Raw genomic sequence first — 12464 nt, 5'->3', positions numbered from 1 at the left:
CTCTGGATTGGCAAAAAGTTGCATAATAAATCTAATGATCAGAAGAAATCTGAATATCCCTGTTCACTGACTTTTTGTAGGGCATTATGTGTGTATAAAATTCAATTAAAATACTTCTGAATGGCAATGTTAGATATTTTTACCAATAGCCACAGCAACCTAATCTTATGGACTTAAAAAAATTAAAGAAGGCATAGGGGCTTTGCAAAATATATATATATTATATATATCTCTAATAAAATGACTGCCTTTCTGGTTTGAATTAACCATGTTATTGTTCTGATAAAGAAGAAAGTGCAGAGAAAGGCGTATGACTCAGACACTGTGAATTATGCACCAAATGTTCACTGTAAGCAAGTTCAAGCCTCTAATCTGTTTGCTTCTTGCCCTGTAGCTTCTGAAGTGTGACTCTTGGCACTGTTAATCTTGAATACTGATACGTCGATAAACGTTGCAAGCGTTAACACCATCTGTACGTGGGTGCAGAGGCTACACTTCTACGTACACCAGCGCTGCAGTGACCTCAGATAATCTCAATTCTTCCCTTGCATCGTGCATACAAAAGCTCTGAGGAAAGTATTGCTTATTTGAGACAGGAATTTTGTTGTTCTCAATAGTTTGTCTTCATGAGTTAACAGCTAAAAAGTAGTATTGCGTGCACTGCAGAATGGTCTTAAAGCAACTCTGAAAGCACTGCGAAGCCACTTCATCACAAACATGGTTCTGTTGGAGTGGCTTTCACAGAGATACCTTAAAGCTTAATGACAAGAAAGGGAAGGGATGTGTAGAGAAGGACCAAATGAAGGTAAACAGCAGTGGGAATGTGATAGGATCATCAGCAGAAAATAAAAAAATGAAAATTTGTGTGACTGCGCTTTTATAGATCTCTTGTATGTGGCAGCAATGAGACACCTTAATCTTGTGCTGTGACCAGTTATTTTGTCATCATTTAGCAGTCTTAGTCATCTTGACCGTATTTATGTAAAGTACCATACCTAGCTGTAGAAGTAATTTAGTGAGAAGGGCTGTGGTATGTTGTACGCCTTTGAACCTGAACACCTGCTTGGTTTATTTTTATTTATTTTCATTTAAAGTGCTGTGAGATTTAAAAATACTAATTATTGTATGCTGCAAAAATCTGCTACAGTCATTTATTAAGTCCAGAGTCCTTTAATTGTAATTGAATACGTTCCTATGGAACTGGGATTTTGAAAGAGATGTTAACTTACTGTTAAAATGCCACCTTAAAAATAAGACCTAATATTCCCTTTTAGCAGGGTGGGCATAAGAAAATGACTGATGACTTGAAATGCCAGAACCAGTCTGTGGTAGAGCCAGACCATCAGAAGGTCTTAGTTCCAGCCTGAGTAGAATTTAAGGATTCTTCTGCACAAGATGTAAAAACAAATACTGCTTTCTGTAGCTTTTATTTTTGTTCAAGAGAGGAAACCCAGAAGAAAGTTTCTATTTTATTGTAAATGTGAACATCTGTTAGTATGAGTCTGGTGTTACTATTTCAGTGCTGTTTCAAAATTCTAGTTGTTAAACTCCCTGAGGTGCAGAGGAGGTTCTGGTAAGTGTCTCCAGTTCAAAGGCAAATGGGAGAAATCATTCAGCTGGATTTAAAGAAAAACATCAATTATTTAAAGCTTCTGAAACTCACTTCTTTTTTGCATCTAACAAAGTCAGCTATTCCAGAGAACTGGCTTTTACAATATGCAGGTTTTTTTCAGGCAGGATTTTCACTGGAAAGATTTGGAAGTCAGTGGAAAACTCGGAGGCAGAAGTGAAAAACAGACTGTCAAAATTAGTTTAAGATAACTCATCTGTCTGTGCTAGATATTGTAGTTATGAGTTCTTGTTAAATTGGAAGAGATTATTTGTAAGAAGATGCCTTCTTTGTGGTCACACAATTGAATTTTTCACTGTAACTAGTAAGAATGATTCCTAGATGCTATGTTTCCTTCTGATGAAACTCTGTACCGCTCTCTAAACTTTATTTTGCCTACTTTATGTTGCTAGCTATGAGGTAGTTAACATTTTTTAATCTTAAAAACATCCCAATGTTCTTGGTAAAGCAGTAAGTGATTTGTACTATGTTGGGACGCCTAGACAAGACTGCCAGTGTGCTTGTGCTTCAGTGGGTTTTGAAAGGTTGTGGACTTCAGCAGCAGCTTTAGCTGAGTTAGATGGAGTTGAAAATTTCCCTTAGCAATAGTATGTTGGTGTGACAGGACATTTGCTTGGAGCAGTAGACTAGTCCAGGAAGACGTAGAAACCAAGCATGGTTACAGTGATGTAGTGTAGGATGGAATGACACTAGTAATGTGCCAGCAGCAAGGCCTGATCTTGTATGGTGCTGGGTGGAAAGAAGAATCCATGCCTTCACTGAATATTCATTTGCTCTGATATAGAAAAGAACAGAACAGAACCGGGCCATCTTTTTTTAAAGCTGAGAGAAGCAAGCCTTCAAAATTCACAAGGAGATGGACAATAATCCTTTTAAAAGGCCTATAAATGGAGCACTGGACCCATATGCTCTATTTGTGTTGCAGTACATCAGCAGCATGTGATGGCTTGTTCCTTTTGTTAGGTGTCTCTGCAGTACTGTGTACAGATTAAATAGCTACTGCATTGCAGAGAGTTATTAATACATTACATTGCACTTTTAGTGAAGATGTCAGTGTGTCCTTATGCCTGCATGTACTCTGTGGTTGAATTATGGTAGGGTTTTTTTGGTTGTTTTTTTTTAAATTTTGCTGAGGATAACTTATTTATTCAGTAAATCCTTAGCCAATTGGGAATCACAGAATAACATCATTCCTAGCCTCTATAAACTCCACTTATTGTTCAAATGTAGAAAAAATAAGGTCACTCTTCTCAACTCTTAATCCTGATGTATTAATAATCTAGTTTTATGTCACTGTGCATACAGCGGGAGGGAGCAGGAGACAGGGCAGAGAAAGGGACGCCGCTCCTAAAAGATAATGCAGATAAACAAAAACCAAACTCAGAGGATATGAAATGCTAGAAAATGAGGAATGGGTCAAAAACATTATTTTTCTGGCACATCTGTATACTTTTTAATTGGTGATGCACATTAGAAACTCAAAGCCTTCTGGTTCTCTGTCTAGTCTTCTGCACTGACAGCTCTCAGTGCTATGCATGTTTAAAGTGATGGGGGGTGAGGGGTTGTTCTTTGGGAAATCCACATGTACGGGGTAAACTTCAGCTGACTTAGATGTGGGGATGTAAGGGACAGCTAAGGTCAAATATGGATGTTCAGAGATGAAAGCAAGGCAGAGCAGAGTAAGGACCTCAGCTCTGTTCCCTTCTTCCCCTCGCCCCCTCCGCTCATGAGAGCTCATTGTGCCAGTTCAGACCAGTAGCCGAAGCTCATGCTGAATCACTGCAGCTCCTGCTTATACCTAGCCTGCTGAAGCAGACGTGGGAAGTGCTCTGTCACTGGCTGCCCTCAGGTCAGTCACCAGGCTTGATTTGAGCCTTCCAGAGTTCAGGAGGTTTGTCATTGCTAAATGACAAAGCTGCTGTTATTGTTTATATGTCATAGGACTTCACAGAAGTGATGAAGCAATGCCTTGTGGTCGGTTTGTGCTCCATAGATCTTCCCAGGAGTTAGTTATAATCTTCCTCAGAGGCAGTAAAAGCTCCATAGGCAAGGTGGGCACAAGGTGTGAGGAAGCAGAGGTCCAGAGGAGTGAATCATAAGCTCCTGACAGAAATACGTGTGAACGTGCAGCACAGCAAATGTATGGTAAATTTGCCACATTCGGGTTATCTGATTGAGTACATGGGTGCCGCACTGTACGTGTGCTGAGGTCGTTGGGACCAGTGTTGGCTATCCTGTGCCTGTAAGAGTGTCCAGGACTTACGCATATGTGGTGGCAGTCTGAAGTATTGCACAGGTCTTGCAAAAAGTGTGCACGTGTGTATATCTTTTAATGTACATTTGTAAGTATTAAAAAAACCCCTCAGAAACTACAGGAGAATGTATGTGACAGAGACCATGTCTCAGTGATCTCAGACGTGGCAGTGTGTCAACAGGTTGTAAACAGCTGATCTTTTAGCCTGGGTAAAGGACTTTCACCCCAACAGCCCCGATGTTTAGATCAAAGTGTTTCATGGCTTCGCAAATGATCTCAAGGCTGCCTTCACTTCCTTTTTCTACCTCCAGTTCCTGGCTGAAAGGCGTTGTTTAAGGACTGTGTTCTTTAGGAAAACTCAGAATGAAGCTGAGGCCGTGTTATATACAAGGGGAGAGGGAATGAATTTCAAGTATTATTTTAAAGATAGAGTATCTCTTTGCGGGCTAGGTTTGAGCATGCAGCTGTGAGAGCGCACCTGGAAAGCGGTGTCAGCAGCTGGGAACTCTTTTTGCCTTCTTTTGCCTCCCAGCTCCAAGATAGAAATGCCATCACCCCCTCCACAGGTCAGGAGAGGAGCCATCAGCTTCCAGCTTTCCCACCAGTCAGCACCAGCCTGTATCTATCTTTTCTCCTTTTCTCTGTTTCTTCACGTTTGCTCCTGTTTCTCCTCTCACTTTCCCCATCCCCACAAAACTTCCCCCCCCATTTGCTTTGCTTCATTGTGATTTAGCACAGAGTAATTGATGGTTTATTTTTCACGTTTTCTTCTGAAAGTTTTTCCCCTCTTAAAAAAAACCCAAACAACAAACAACCCAAAACCACTGAAGCTTTGCAAGCACCCTGCAAATGCCTGTTCCTGTTTATGTTAGGGCAGAATAGAATCCTGAATGATCCTATTGCAGAGGATCATCCTATTGCGTTGCAGGTTCGTGGGAGTTTCTAACATAAACACAGAAATTTCACAATACCAGCAGGTGATTTATTTGCTTTACATGCTTATCAATGTTGCCTGCAAATTAAGGAGCAAAGCGTAAGAAATGCTGTGGAAGTAGGGGCTCTATTTGATGATTTCACAGCGTTGTGCTTGGCAAAATGGAAGTTAGTGGGTGTTGCTCAGTGAAGTGTGCATTTTAAAGTTACCCACAGTGATGCCCATTGTCCTGTCCTTGAATTGCATGATGTCATGTTTCATTTAAGGCTCTAAGCGATGCCGAAGACTGTCGGTGCGCTGGGAAAAAGGCGGTGAGAAAGTTGTGAATCAGGTTTCTGTAAAGCCTTTGTGTTTAGAGTTTTGATAGATAAAAGCTGACTCATGCAATATTTCTGGCGAAGGAGCTGTACAGACTAGTAAGAGCTTCTCATTTTACCTGAGTGCCCAATGAGGTAATTTGGGAACAGCTGAAGGCAGAGCCTGCGCCTCTCCTCTGCCGCACAGGTAGGTCGTGTTGTTCAGAGGGCATTAGAAAAATAGAGCGGACTTATTCGTCCTGGGTATGAAGAGCCAGAGGCATTCCTCAGTGGTGAGATACTGTCGCAGAAGATTTTTCCCTTGCAATATTGTTCGGACACTAGCGTGCTTCGTTGTGACAGAGGCTATTCAGAAGAAGCTTTAAATATTGGGGGAGGGGAAGAGGGGGGCAGACGGGACGGGGGGTGGTAGTAATTTGACAGACAGAGGCACGTTAGTTGGTGACTTTTTTTCCCCTTCTTTTAAGATTTATAATAAATGGGTTTTCTGTTGCTCAAAGTTCAGTTAAAGTACTTGGCAGTGTATAGTTCGTGACACTTCAGACTAGAGATCTAATCCTGCAAATATTGTAGTTCTCTAATGTGATTTTGTTCATGGACGGTGTTATTTTTAGAAATGATATGTGTTCCTATGCAAAATTTAGTAATTAAAAATCTCCTGACCTTCACTTGGACGGTATTCAGAGCAGAGGATATGGGGAGTGTATTTAAGATCATGTTGGGATTCTTGTAGTGAATGTGTTTTAATCTTTCTCAGTCAGGCAGCTGTATAACATTTATGTTTCTCTACTCCAGTGCTGCATTTGAATTTGATACTGGTTGTGGAAATTGTTCTCAACAGTCTTGCTTAACTGTATCCTCAGTATGAATGCTTTCTTTGAAATACGAAAATATCTCAAGGAAAATACAGGAAAGATTTCTTGTAGTCTCATCACTTTTGTATAGCTGAACTTCCAGAGGATGTGAAGCCTGTAATTTCTGGTAATGTTGACTTTGCAGATAACATCTGAGGTGCTCTTTTTCATGCCAGGAGAAAGGCAACAACAATACTAATTTTGAATATAGACGGACCTGTGAGTTTTTAGTCATGCAGTATGTCTTAAAATGTCATGTGCAGTAAACAACTTGGAGGAATAAACACCTATATTTAGATAGGGCTTGGGGATCTTTGTATTTAAATATAAAATTGACTTAAAGCACTTTATCTCTCATTGTATGCTAATGTTCTAGAGTAGCCAAATCGGCAGAGATAATGGAAAGCCATTTATCATTACCATGAATATAGTTACAGGAAGGAGGTATTTGTTAAAGAAAAGTAAGCGATAGAAGAAGAATATGCATTTTTGGTGAGAACTGTTTATGACTGCACGCTTAAAACATGAGATATGCCCAGGTAGTTGCTTTGCATGTGCCTTTGGTGTTGTAACTAATATTACAGTTGCCTATTGGGGTGAAATGCGGTTGTTTCTTGCCCTTGCACTGCTGTAGAGTAGGGCCATGCTGTTCTTTCTGGGGAGAGCTCTGGACTTGTGCCATGCCAGCATGTGTGTGTGTCACGGGGAGGGGGGCAGGAGGGAGCAGGGAGGTTTGCAGGGGCTGGGGAGGGGGAGAGGCTAACTGAATTCATGCAAAGGCACAAGCAAGAAATGACCTTGTTCGGGGAGCGTGTTTCCTTGTGAGTAGGGACAAGTAGTAATTAATCTCTGAAAAGTGCTGAACTAACAAGTAATTACTGTTATTCCTTAATTAAAGTATGCAAATTGGAGATTTCTTTTTTTTTTTTCTTTCCAGACTGAGTTAAATACCGTTATTCACAACTCACAAAAGTTGTCAATATTATTTTGGTCCATCATTGAAAAGGTTCAGTAAACAAAAGCACGCCTAACAAAAAAAGCAGTGAAGCAGGCCAGACAGGGGTCAGGGCATAAAAGACTTGCTCTGAGCGTGTGCTTCTGCAAGGGTCCGAGGGTACCTACAGTTGCACAAACTGTTTGCAGCCTGAGTTTTGGTGAATGCACCTACCTGCTGGTGCTGCAGCTGAAACTGGTGGCTGGGGGAGGGGGCTTGTAAATCAGTCACGCAGGTTATGGGAGAAATGGGCTTGCTTTTTATAGTAAGTTTGTATCAAAGACAGAAGTGGGTAAGAGGTTACAGGGTTTGCAAAGGCACCGAGTCAGTTATGACGCATAAAGAGCAAACCTGGGGGAGGGCCTTTCCCTGCTCCCCTCACTCTCATTAACTCACTTGCCAGTTTTTCACGGGGCAGTTGGTACAGACCTTAGGCAGCTGGCATGAGAGTGAGGTTACTTTGTGGTAAAACTGCAGAATAAAACTGTACCAGAGCTCTGAAAAGCCAAATGTAGACCCTGACAAGAGGAAAGAGGATGGGCATGGGGCTGTGGCAATGAACTGGGTTCAGCTGCTGCCTTTTCTGATTGACTTGTGACTGCAGACAGCATCTAAAATACCTCTTCCTCATTTCAGCAGTGGTGGTGGTGCTGCCTGGTCTCAGAGAGGTTTCTGAAGATAAACTTGTGAAGCCTTGGTAGATTTTTCGGATCCTGTGTTATTGGGAAGAGCTATGGGTTTGTAACAGCTGCCTGTAGCTGAGGCAGAAATTGAGGGCTGGGCAGAGCCAGGGCTTGTCCCTGAGCCCTGACTTAGCTGGCAGGGTGTACCAAACACAAAGAGTGTTTGGTACAGGACTTGCCAGCTGAGGAAAGGGAGCTGCTTCCTGGTTTTGTGCCACACTGAAATCCCTAGTCCTGTGTCCCCTGCCTTTCTGCTGGGTTCGCCAGCTGCCTAGGTGAAGCTGAGATGGGTTTTGAGCAGGCTTGGAGAGGCTTGGGGTCCTTGCCCTGCTGCTCTGCAGGAGCACTGGGCTTTGGTGCCATCTGTGCGGACCCTGAGAAACACGCTTTGCTGGTCAGAGACGTAATGGGAAAAATTTTAGCAAAGACTCTCCACAGAGAAGCCAGCCTGGCTGGGAAAGGAGTAAGAATGAAGTAAAATGTAACTTTTGAGGTTAGCAGTCCCCATGAAGCTCTGAGGACAAAACAGAGCCAAGATTTTCAAGCAGCAAATAGCTTGCTTGGTGTAATTGACACATACAGGAATAGTGATTTGTATTAAAAACGAAGGAACTTGAGTCAATTGTGTTGCATGCAATTAATTAGCCATGCATAGCAGGTGCCTGGGGTTTGCCAAGGTCGGTGGGAATACAGGTGTTAAAGAGCAAGCTCATTTGGACTACTGCAACTAATCCCGGTTGAGTTTTTTGTGGGTGGTTGTTGTTGTTTTCTTTTTTTTTTTTAATTAGCAATGACATTGTCATTAAACAAGGAAATTAGGGGGTGGGTTTGTTATGTTTTTCTAACATGTTAAGATCGCCCAATGCTTCTGGCTGCAAGTATGTCTTATGAAAAACTACTTTTAACATTTATTCTGATTTCAGTTTCATTGACCTGAACTGTGTTTTGTTTGTTTTTTATATTAATTAGCCTGACAGTGTTTGTGAAGCAAATATTATATATTAATGCCTTCAGGTTATCTGAGAGGCAGAGCACTTATCAGTGAAACAGGAAGAAGAGAGTATGGAGTAATGAAATCTCACAGGAACCCTTTATTTTTCCCCTAAACGTGGCTAATCAGGTGTTTCTTTGTTATGTAATTTTAGTAAAATATCTTGGAGTAAGTTAGCAGAAGGGTATCCCTGTTATCTTGTTTATCCTGTGCATTTTTCAAGGGGGTTTACGTCTGCACAGCAACATTGTGTTTTCTAACTGAACGTGAAAAATGATCCAAAGCTGATAACAAAATACATTCTTCCTTATCAAAAATGCATACTTTCTTATCACAAGCAATAGGAAGGCAAACATCTTTGTCCATACCTGTTTTGAAACAAGAGAACTTCACTGCATTCCTCAGTTTTAAATATTTTCCTGGTTTATTGCTTTGTATTTTATTTTTGAGTTTGTACTTGATGTGGTTTATTCAAGAAGGGTAAGAAAATAAGCTTCTGTGCTGCAGAACCAGAAGAACCTGGCACAAAGAAAGGCTGTAGATTTTCAGACTTCAAGGTAAAACAAGGGGTACAGAGGTGCCAAATTAAGTTTTTAATCTAGTGGCCAATTTCTGACCCATGTAATGAGCAAATTACTCTCAGTATTAATTCCATGCGTTACCTTGAGGACAATACTTCTCCTTAACAGAAAGGTAATGCCATCATCACTGAAATGGCAGTATTAATTACTCATGTACAAATAAAAACTTATGCTTTCAAGATAGGCCAAATAAAGCAAACAGTCTTTGGGGTTTTTTGTTTTGTTTGCTTTGGATTGAGGTTTTTTATTCTTAGATAAATAGTATCTGATTTTGAAAAATGAGAGAGTGGCTTTCTGCTTTGAATGAAATTCTCGTCCCGCCCACCCTCCCACAGACCAACTGCAGCAGGAGAGGTGTCTGGGAGGTTTCTGCTTGTAATTGCATAGCCACTCTGCCTCAGTTTAAGAAGGGCCCCCTTAAAGGTTGGGTGGGTTTAATTTGCAGCTTACTGGCTTTATGGTTTCTTTACTGAAACTGCTGTCTAGGGCTGTAATTGCCGGTGATTTTTGAAAAATGAGGTTGTTGCTGGAGTAAAATAAGGACTAAGCTACCACTGTGTGGGTAGCTTCAGTACTGCTTTTTTCCTGAAATTGTCACAAGTTTCCCTTTTTCACAGGATAGGCATTCTGAAATTCTCTGAGTTTGAGGCAAGACCTTTTGGTGGACACTTCTTAGTGAAACAAAAACTTGAGGTATTGAATTTACCTGCCACTGCCTTTGCAGAATCTTGTGGTCATTCACACGCAACTTGGCCAGAGAGAAATCTGTATTGCATTGTGGACAGTGTCCTGCAGAGCATTTTGGCAATAAAAAGAAAGTAGAATTGAAATGCCAACAGGAAGACAAACATCTTATTTCATTGCTGGGCTGATTTGCAAATCAGCTTTGGGTCAGTTCAACAGCGGGTAATATTCTGGCTTGAGCTGGACAGTTTGAGAATGACTTATTTTCCCAGTAGAAAACTGAATTATTTGGCACCACTCTTTCCTGTGGGAACTCTTTTTTCAGAAGCTATGTTATTTTAATTGGGAAATCATTCTCGTTTTAGTGTTTTTGTACAAGCCACAGAGCTGGTAATTGATAACTGCTTTTAGTTTTTGTTTGACTGTTGGCCTTAGTGTATTCAAAATGAAAGATACTGTCTGGTATCACTGTGTGATTCCTGAGTTCTCCAAAGCCTCCAAACCGGGGTCAGTGCTCAGCCTGGAGATAGCAGGGACTGCTCCTGACAGAGTTCTTTTAACCTTAGGGAAAATCTTTGAGTCTTACTTCTCTCCTGCGCTGAGCCTGGGTGCAGTGCATGTGCTAGCACCAAGCCCAGTAAACTGGCACAAGAAGGTCATGCTAGAGACTTATATGTGAGCAGGAGGTATGTGGTAGCTCTATAGTAGCCTCCAGTGGGGGATCCCCACCACCTGAAAAGCATTAAAGCCACAGAGACCGCCAAATTGTGTTGTTCTGGTTGCCTTTCACTTAAAATAGAGTTGTGGCAGTTTTGCGTGCAAAAAGCTTTAAAAGTATCTGTTGCCAACTTCTACGTTATGTGGAGCAGCAACAGTAAACCCACTTCTGCTTTTTTTTTTTTTAGATGACTTCCACTTACCTCTTGACGTTTTACCAGCTGTGACGGAGGCGCTTGACTCCAAGACAAAAGAGGAAGATCTGCACAAGGAGAGCAGACCTTTCCACTACTGTGAAAAAAAGACCATGGACCTGTCAGACAGTGACCGTCCTGTGAGCTTTAGCTCCACTTCCTCCTCTGCTTCCTCCAGGGACAGCCACTGCTCCTTTGGAAGCAGAATGACCTTGGCTTCGAACAGCCACCTGGGCCTGTTCAACCAGGATAAAGAGACAGGTGCCATCAAGCTAGAACTGGTCCCAGCCAGGCGATTTTCCAGCAACAAGCCACGTAAAAACTCCCCTGCAGAGCAAGAGGATCCTGAGGAAAGCCTTGAGAAAAGGCTAAGCATGCCAAGGAAAGCAGAATCAAAAGGAGCGAGCAAAAACTGTGCAATGTCCCTGGTCACAGAGCCCACCAGTCCCAAGCTTCTCTACGTAGACAGAGTCGTCCAAGAGATTCTGGAGACAGAGAGAATGTATGTGCAGGATCTAAAAAGCATTGTCAAGGTAGGAGTCTTGGTTAGGATGGTGTTAAGTGTTGAATAATGGTATTTTTTACATTGTTTGATTTCACAGCAGGACAGATGGACCTGGCTATAGAATTGGCATTTGCTGGCTTTTATAAGTTAGCATAACAACATTGCTCTTGTGTGTTTCTAGTTTTTGATTAGAGAAGTCTGAGCTGTTAGTATGTGTTCATGAAGAAATAACAGAAAAAAGCTATCCTACAGCAGTACTGAACAAAGAGTGGTAGACTCTTTTGCAGTAACATTTATTTACAAAAACAAAACAAAGTACAGTGCTCTGTTTCCTAGGATGTATAGCAAGAAGCAGACAGCTTGTTTGCCCCTTTAAATGCTTTATCTGAAGGGTCTCACTTATTGATTCTTACCTACCCCCTCAAATCCTAGTCCTGCAAGTTCTTTCCTGCCTTTTTTCCCCTCCCTTTCATGTAGCTCACAGCTGCAGTCTGTTCACTTTATGTCCTTGGCATGTAGTCTTGAATATGGCACGTGTATTTGCTGGAAAATACTATTGTTTGGCTTTTAAGTGAAGAAACTATGGTTTTTTAAATACCAGTTCTGAACTGGTGGTGTTAATAAATGCTACAGCCATTTATTAGCAGCAGTGAAGTTTTTGTCCATTCCCCAGCCTAACAGTATCTTTCATTTCCCCTTTCTAGTACAGGGAAAAATATGGATGAGTCCTCCTTTGGATTGTTCTGCTCACTCCATGTACTTGTAACTGTGCCATTAGGGACATGCTCTTTTGTGTTTTTGAAGATGACAATTAAGTCCTTTGGCTATTGTATGTAGTCTATGTACTTAACTCAGAAAGAAGGATTTATTGGGAGGTATGTGTTTAATCTGCTGTTTATAGAACATACAGCTTTAGGTAGGTGTATGAGGTTGTCTGCTAAAGGAAATATTAGTAAGCTGGAGACATTCTCCCCACCTGCAGTTCCAACCCGCCTGGTCCCCCAAGCAATGAGTGGGGAAAAATGCTAAGGCTTTGACAACACAAACGCATGTTATGATTAAACACCAGCACCCCACCCCCCAAAGTTCTCACAAAGAAGGCTTTTTGTGCAAGACATCATGGATT

At 41.5% G+C, this 12464-nt stretch overlaps 1 protein-coding gene across 3 annotated transcripts in view; it reads left to right on the top strand.

The window, feature by feature from the left end:
• Positions 1–12464, top strand: part of PLEKHG1 (pleckstrin homology and RhoGEF domain containing G1) — a 139641-nt gene that overhangs the window by 77282 nt on the left and 49895 nt on the right. For all 3 annotated transcript variants that reach the window (XM_075087943.1, XM_075087946.1, XM_075087945.1), the window contains one exon: positions 10828–11366. In XM_075087943.1, the coding sequence (XP_074944044.1) occupies positions 10828–11366 (539 nt within the window). The remainder of the gene's footprint in view (positions 1–10827; positions 11367–12464) is intronic.

The sequence above is a fragment of the Phalacrocorax aristotelis genome, chromosome 3, assembly GCF_949628215.1.
Source record: "Phalacrocorax aristotelis chromosome 3, bGulAri2.1, whole genome shotgun sequence".
In the NCBI taxonomy this organism is placed as follows: domain Eukaryota; kingdom Metazoa; phylum Chordata; class Aves; order Suliformes; family Phalacrocoracidae; genus Phalacrocorax; species Phalacrocorax aristotelis.
This window is presented reverse-complemented; position numbering and strand designations above follow the sequence as displayed.